The sequence below is a fragment of the Brassica oleracea genome, unplaced genomic scaffold (assembly GCF_000695525.1).
Source record: "Brassica oleracea var. oleracea cultivar TO1000 unplaced genomic scaffold, BOL UnpScaffold00576, whole genome shotgun sequence".
In the NCBI taxonomy this organism is placed as follows: Eukaryota; Viridiplantae; Streptophyta; class Magnoliopsida; order Brassicales; family Brassicaceae; genus Brassica; species Brassica oleracea.
This window is the reverse complement of record NW_013617420.1, coordinates 100,223-107,338: the sequence shown is the minus strand read 5'-3', so window position 1 is coordinate 107,338 and position 7,116 is coordinate 100,223. Positions and strand designations below refer to the sequence as shown.

Genomic DNA, 7,116 nt, shown 5'->3' with positions numbered 1-7,116 from the left:
TCACTCCCTTGTTTCACCTGAAACACTCATATATTCCACCTGAGTGGAAAATAGAAGCTGGGATGATGTTGAAACCCTATACATAGACTCCAAATCTTTCATATTCTTTCTATCTTTATGGTTGCCGGTTGATTTCAGAGAGAATCCAGCTCTCTTTAAACACTTAGAGTTAGCAAAGATATAGTTTATGAATTCTCTCTCTTCGTTTCTTCCTTTGTATTCTCTCCACTCAAAGATCTCTAGATGGGTTGACAAACATCCGGGAACAGAACTTGGTTGGTTCCATGAAAGCGGCAACTCCTCCGCAACTTGAATGAATGTCTGTGAAGCAATCCCCAAGGGTTGTGAATCACATTTACTTTTTATTTTATTATTACTTGAATGAATTAGAGTACCAACCTTGTCGATGAGAAGAACTTTTAGATTAGGAGAATTCTGAAGCAAAAACATTAGTGGTTGTAACCAGTCTAAATCGTGTACAAGTATTATCTTACACTCCATAAGATAAGAGTAGCCAATAGTGCTAAACCAGGAAAACTGCAATGAACACAACAACACATAAGTAAAACCCCTAGATGTGTTTATGCATATGTTCTTTCTCAGGTAAGTAACAACAATGCCAATGAAGAAAATAAAAAGGATGAAACTGAAAAGAGCACCACATACCGTTGCAAAGCTCAAAACTAATTCGAGACACATGACTGAGGAAAGAGATGTCCTAAACCTGTCATCAGGATAACAACGGAAGTTGATATTTGCCTTCTCAAGGCGAGGTTCGTTTTCGATCGAGTAAGAGTCTCTCGAGTGATCTGTGATGAAGATTTTCTTTAAAGCCGGAGAATCTATTACTAAACTTCCCTCAATTGCTTCGCCATGTGGTTCTAGTTTCACATAATGATATGATAAAAACACCAAAAATGGGGCTTTTATATTGAAAACTTTTACGTTGTCTTGGTGGTGTCGTTCCACAATCAAAGTTTTGAGAAGAGGACAACTCGACAAGAATCGAGCCAAAGAATCTTCATCTTTGTATACCACAGAGTCAAGTATAAGATATTTGAGGGATGGGAGGCATGCTGGAGAAGGAACATCCACAAGAATCTTGTTGGAAAGACCTAGAGAAACAAGTGTATCACATGTGTAAAGGTTATTAGGTAACCTAGTAGGCTCCGCGGACCATCTGAGAATAAACCCTAGCTCACGCACTCTACTATGAACCGCTTTTTTAATCCAATTTCCAACATCAACAACATCAACGTGACGTCCTCTATCGACTCCTATAGCTAATGCTTCTAAAACAGGTGCCTTATGGGCTTGTAATGACTCGTCAATAAACCGCAAAAGCCACAGTCGTTTCTGATCATTTCTGCCAAAAAATCGCTCCAGTAAACGACCAAGTAAACCGCCAATAACTACTTTGTTAGTATCATCACTGATCATCTCTAAGTAGTCGAGCTTTGGCACCATCGTCCAAATAGACCGCCATCGCTTTGACAAAATCATAGTAGCCAGGGCATCTTTTGTTGGCACAAGCAACAATATCCGCACAAGCAAATCGTCTGGTAACGCACTTATCCTGTCTTCTACCCCAAAACTTTTGACTTTTCTCTTTGGGAATCGTCGGGATGTTTGTTCTAACAGTATCGGAATCCCTTTTTCTATTAGTATCGAAATCAAATATCCCACCTGCAAACCAACATGAATTGAGCTGAAACCTGATAAAAGCTGCCTTAACATATTTTTCCCTTTGAAACTACACCAACAACGCTTTTGGCTATCGTTGAGGGTTTTGATTTAATTAGGATATATATATATATACACGCACGTGGGATTGATTTTGTTTGTTTAACTTTTATATAAAAATAAAAAATAATAAATTAAAAAGCTGATCACCGACACCGAAACCAAAACCTAATATATACACGCACGTGGGATTGATTTTGTTTGTTTATCACCAAGAGAAGTCTCTGCTTGCTGATGCTCTCCTCTATAACATCACTTGTGCCTGTGTCCATCGTGTTAGTCTCATTTAGTAATTCATATTGAAGTCTCAGCGTTATGCTTCAGATATTGAACACTAGCTATAACTTCTCTCATATGAAATCTTGTAGAGCCATTCTCGGTTTTGGATCCTTGTAGGCGGTGTGGTGCTATTTGTTAAATCATTTAGTAGTATATTTTTTCATCAATTATTGAGTAGTATTTTGGTGAAGATGTGATGATTATTATATGTAGGTCTTCTACAAATGATATGTGCCTAAGTGCCATTTATGAAACCAATTATAGAGAGGATTCGTGAATCTTTTGTTCCATGCACTTGGTGATATAGTTTTATACATGATTCTGAAACCGTTTTGAGTGCAAAATCTCGAGAGGCTGATGCATATAAATAGTTTATGAGAGGTTGCCACGGAGAATTGTACTTCACATCCAGCTTTGTATACTTTCGACCTTATTACAGAGACTCTATTACATTCAAGCACAAGCAATGTCCTAAAGCTTCATACCTCTGTTTCTTTAATTTCAACTAGGTTTCAATCTGAGGATTCATATATAAAATCGTAGACTATGTTTGTATACAGTCTAGAAAATCTAGGATAATCCTACATACAATGTAACTCCTTTGGCTTTTAAATGTATGGTGTGCACAATGTATAGATCAAGGGAAATAATACACTCTCACTCGTTACACAAAAAAAAACCTCATAATGAAGCATTAGATCTTGACAGATATACATATTTTTTTGTCAAAACAGAGATACAGTTTCAAATTTCTTTGGTTCTTCTCTTAATGGCTCTCGGTAAAGCAGCTATTAAAAATTTAGTTTGTTATTGTAAAAGCAATAAGTAGCACAAAGCGAATGCTTGTATTGTTTGCATCTATTAGCTGTGTAATCTACCTCAAATATCTGTGATTCAATATGAAGTCATAAGTATGATAGCGATCTCTTTCTTCCCCCATGAAGTTATATCATAACTGGACCACACTTTCGACAATCGCAAACAATTATCTCCTTCTTTATCTGCTGTAGTTGAAGTTTATAAATGGTATGCTCAGTCACCCATGTTCTTGCTTCATGTTTTTGCCTCGGTAAGGTCCCCCCACAGTCACACTCTCAACAATCGAAAGAGGAATCAGTCAAATGATTGGTTCATTCGGTTCTCTACAGTGAATTGTATCGGTTAACCAAAAACCAAACAGACAGGTACATTTATAATCTGATCACAATATCCTTTCATATCTCTCTAACACATTGTTTGGTTCCGATTCACAGTTTCTTGGAAACCCAGCTTAGCGTGTCAGTCTGATGCACGTAGGATCAAATCTTTGTCGTTTTGCTCTCATCATATTCACAACTTTATCAATCGACGCACCTAACACTCAATCTTCGCATTATTGTACTATCTTGTGCTACTTCAGGTTTCGAGGGGATATATAAGAAAATAAGATTTAGGCTTTCTAACGATTTTTATTTACATCGAAGTTTAACCAGTTAGTTAAATTCAAGAGTGATCAAACCGAAACTAAACCAAACATATTTTTGTTATTTTATTTATGTCTAGTTTGCATGTTTACTAGGCCTGGGACGGATCGGGTATCCGGACAATTTTAAGGTATCCGGATCCGGATCATTATCCTGCAGATCCATAATTTTATTATCCTTATCCAGATCCGGAGTTTTCGGATATCCGGGTGTCGGATATCCTCCTAAAAATTGTAATATCCGGCGGATATCCGGATCCGGATTCGGCCCCTCCGGATATCCAGATTTTCGGATCGGATCCGGATCGAATCTCGGATCGAATCCGGATCTCGGATAAAAATCCCAGACCTAATGTTTACTAGAAAATCTTAAAAGAACTCATCAGATTACGTGTTTACATATCATTTTTAGTAATTTTATTCAGTTTTTAATATTGTTTTGTTGAAGTCGCAGCGACGAAACTGTTTGACTCAAGAACCAGAATCAAACACGCAAACTCGCTGATACAATCTCTGACGAACTCGACGACGTAAGTAAGAAAGTTGAGTTTGTAGAATGATAGAGATAAGAAGAACAATGCGGAAAAGATAGAAGATGGACACAAGAAATTGTTTACCCAGTGGTTCACCTAGAATGGTTAACGTCCACTGGGGCCTGGCAAGAGGCAATCCACTATAATCTCAAGTACAAAGAATATAGAACTTCTCTTTCTCTCACAACCAAAGCTCACAAACCAAGCTAGGTCTTTTCTTGGACAAAGGAGAAAGAATATACACGAGCTCCTCTTATATAGTAAGAATCTATTAGGTTAACCTAGTCGGATTAGGGCATTCGCCCCTTTCCATAAATCCATTAGGAAATATTCTAAAATACTTGCAACTTCCATAACTTCATGAAAGTAATATTTCCACGATCCTGTCGACTTCCATATCTCCATAAAAGTGACATTTCCTTTTCCTAACATGACGTTCATGTCTTGGTTTAAGTTACTCAATCTTGTTTGATTTCCATCACCAAATCCTGACGCAGTCCATGACGGATTCTCTGACGTAGCCACTGATGAATCCCAAGAAACTCCACCTTGATGACATCAAACATGATCCACTACTTAGGTTAATCAAACTCGTGCTTTGCCAGGCGATGTCGAATGCTCCTCAGTGTTCGGACATCCCAAGGAAGTCCACCGCTTCCTCAAACTTCTTAACTGGAACAACATTGGTTAATATATCAGCATGATTCTTAGAAGTACAGATCTTCTTCACACTTACATCACCTTGAGCGATAATATCCCTGATGAAGTGCATCTTTCTGCTGATGTGCTTAGTCCTCTCATGATACACATTGTTCTTGGCTAGACACAATTCACTTTGAGAGTCACACGATATCTCCACTGTGTCTTGCTGGAATCCAAGCTCCTCCGCTAAGCCCGTTAACCACATTCCTTCTTTGACCGCTTCAACCAGCGCCATATACTTTGCTTCAGTCGTTGACGGAGCCACTACAATTTGTAGACTTGATCTCCAGCTGATTGTATTACCACCAGCCATGAAAACATAACCTGAGATCGACTTTCTCTTGTCCAGATCTGAAGCAAAATCAGAATCACAAAAACCTTCAACCTTAAATATCTCATTCTTCCTGAAGCACAGTTTCAGATCTTGTGTTCCCTTCAGGTACCTTAATACCCACTTAACCGCAGTCCAATGAACCATCCCAGGCTTACTCAAAAACCTGCTAACCAACCCCAATCCATATCCCAGATCACACCTCGTGCCTATCATAGCATACATTATGCTTCCGATAGCATTAGCATATGGAATATCGTCCATACTTGTCTCTGCTTCAGCATCGTCTAAGGCATACAATTTGAAATATCCACCAACAGGCGTTGACACACTCTTTGACTCATCCATGTCGAATACCTTGAGAACCTTTCTGATATAACCAGATTGAAATAGTGTCAGAATCCTCTTCACACGATCTCTCTCAATATCCATTCCCAAAATTCGTCTTGCTAGACCCAAGTCCTTCATCTCAAATCTGCTGCTGAGTAGCTGCTTCACCTTCATGATCTATGCCGCATCCTTTGACGCAACCAACATATCATCCATATATAACAGTAGATAGATGTACGTACCATTGGTTAACTTCTTGATGTAGACACAATGATCATATTCACTCTTCATAAATCCATGACTAACCACAAACTGATCAAAACATTTGTTCCATTGTCTTGGTGCCTTCTTTAGTCCATAAAGAGCCTTCTGAAGTAGACAAACGTGATCCTCTTTCCCTTTAACCTGAAATCCCTCTGGTTGCTCCATGTAAATCTCTTCTTCAAGTGTACCATGAAGAAACACATTCTTTACATCAAGTTGCTCAAGCTCCAAATCGTGATTCACTGTAATTGACAACATGAACCTTATGGACACGTGTTTCACGACGGGTGAAAACACATCTTGGTAGTCAATACTCTCCCTCTGAGAGTATCCCTTAGTAACTAATCGAGCCTTAAATCTAGGCTTTTCAACACCAGGTATACCAGATTTCAACTTAAAGACCCACTTGCAGCCAATCACCTTGCGCTTACTAGGCCTTCTCACAAGCTTCCAGATTTGGTTCTTATCCAGTGAAGTCATCTCTTCACTACATGCTTCATCCCAATGCCTTCTCTCTTTGTTGTTCATCGCTCCATGATAGTCTTGAGGTTCCTCGGCACATACGTCATCAGCTACATATAGCGCAAACGCTGTTATATCCTCCGAGTCAGAATACCGTGCAGGTGGCACTATTCTTCTCTGAATTATATCCCTTGCTAGCTGTTATCCTTCAAGACTTTCACCTTGTTCATCATCTGCGTCAACAGCTGCTTCAGCTGTTTCGTCAACAGCTCCACCTGAAGGTTCAACTTCCGGTCCTGACGCAGATCCTGCTGTTTCTCCCAGCACAGTCTGATTTCTTAGCTTCTCTGTGACATCTCCTTTAACCTCACAGACACTCAAATCCTTGTAGACTTTATCTTCTGCAAATAACACATTCCTGCTTATAACACATTTCTTCTCTTCAAGAAGCCAAATTTTGTATCCTTTCACACCTAATGGATAGCTGGCGAAGATTCTCTTTTTAGCTCTGGCCTTGAGCTTTCCTTGATCCGCATGGATGTATACCACAGATCCAAATCTTCTTAGGTGCAGATAATCGGGGTTCTTGCCCAACCAAAGTTCCTCCGGAATGTTCCCATCTATTGCAGAAGATGGACTCCTCTTTGTCACATACGCTGACGTAGACACCGCTTCAGCCCACAATTGTTCCTCTAGACCCGACTCAACCAAAAGGCGCCTTACCTTCTCCATCAGAGTCATCTTCATACGTTCAGCTACACCGTTCTTCTGTGGTGTATATGCACAAGTCATATGTCACTGAATTTCATGGTGCTTACAGAAGCTGTCAAACTCTGTGTTATAGAATTCAAGTCTATTGTCTGTTCTAAGATAACACACCTTCTTCTTGACTTGATTCTCCACCAACTTCTTCCATTCACAGAATTTACTAAAGGCTTCTCCTTAGTAGCTAGAAAGTATACCCAAACCTTCCTTGTGTAATCATCGATAATAGATAGGAAATATTGCTT

At 39.3% G+C, this 7,116-nt stretch overlaps 1 protein-coding gene across 1 annotated transcript; it reads right to left on the bottom strand.

Moving 5' to 3' along the window:
* Positions 1-1,744, bottom strand: LOC106319681 (putative FBD-associated F-box protein At1g05080). The gene is made up of 3 exons (XM_013758058.1): positions 667-1,744; positions 400-537; positions 1-321 (listed from the first exon to the last, which is right to left on the bottom strand). The coding sequence occupies exons 1-3, from the start codon at positions 1,735-1,737 to the stop codon at positions 1-3; spliced, it is 1,530 nt and encodes a 509-aa protein (XP_013613512.1). The 5' UTR covers positions 1,738-1,744.
* Positions 1,745-7,116: the final 5,372 nt, after the last annotated feature.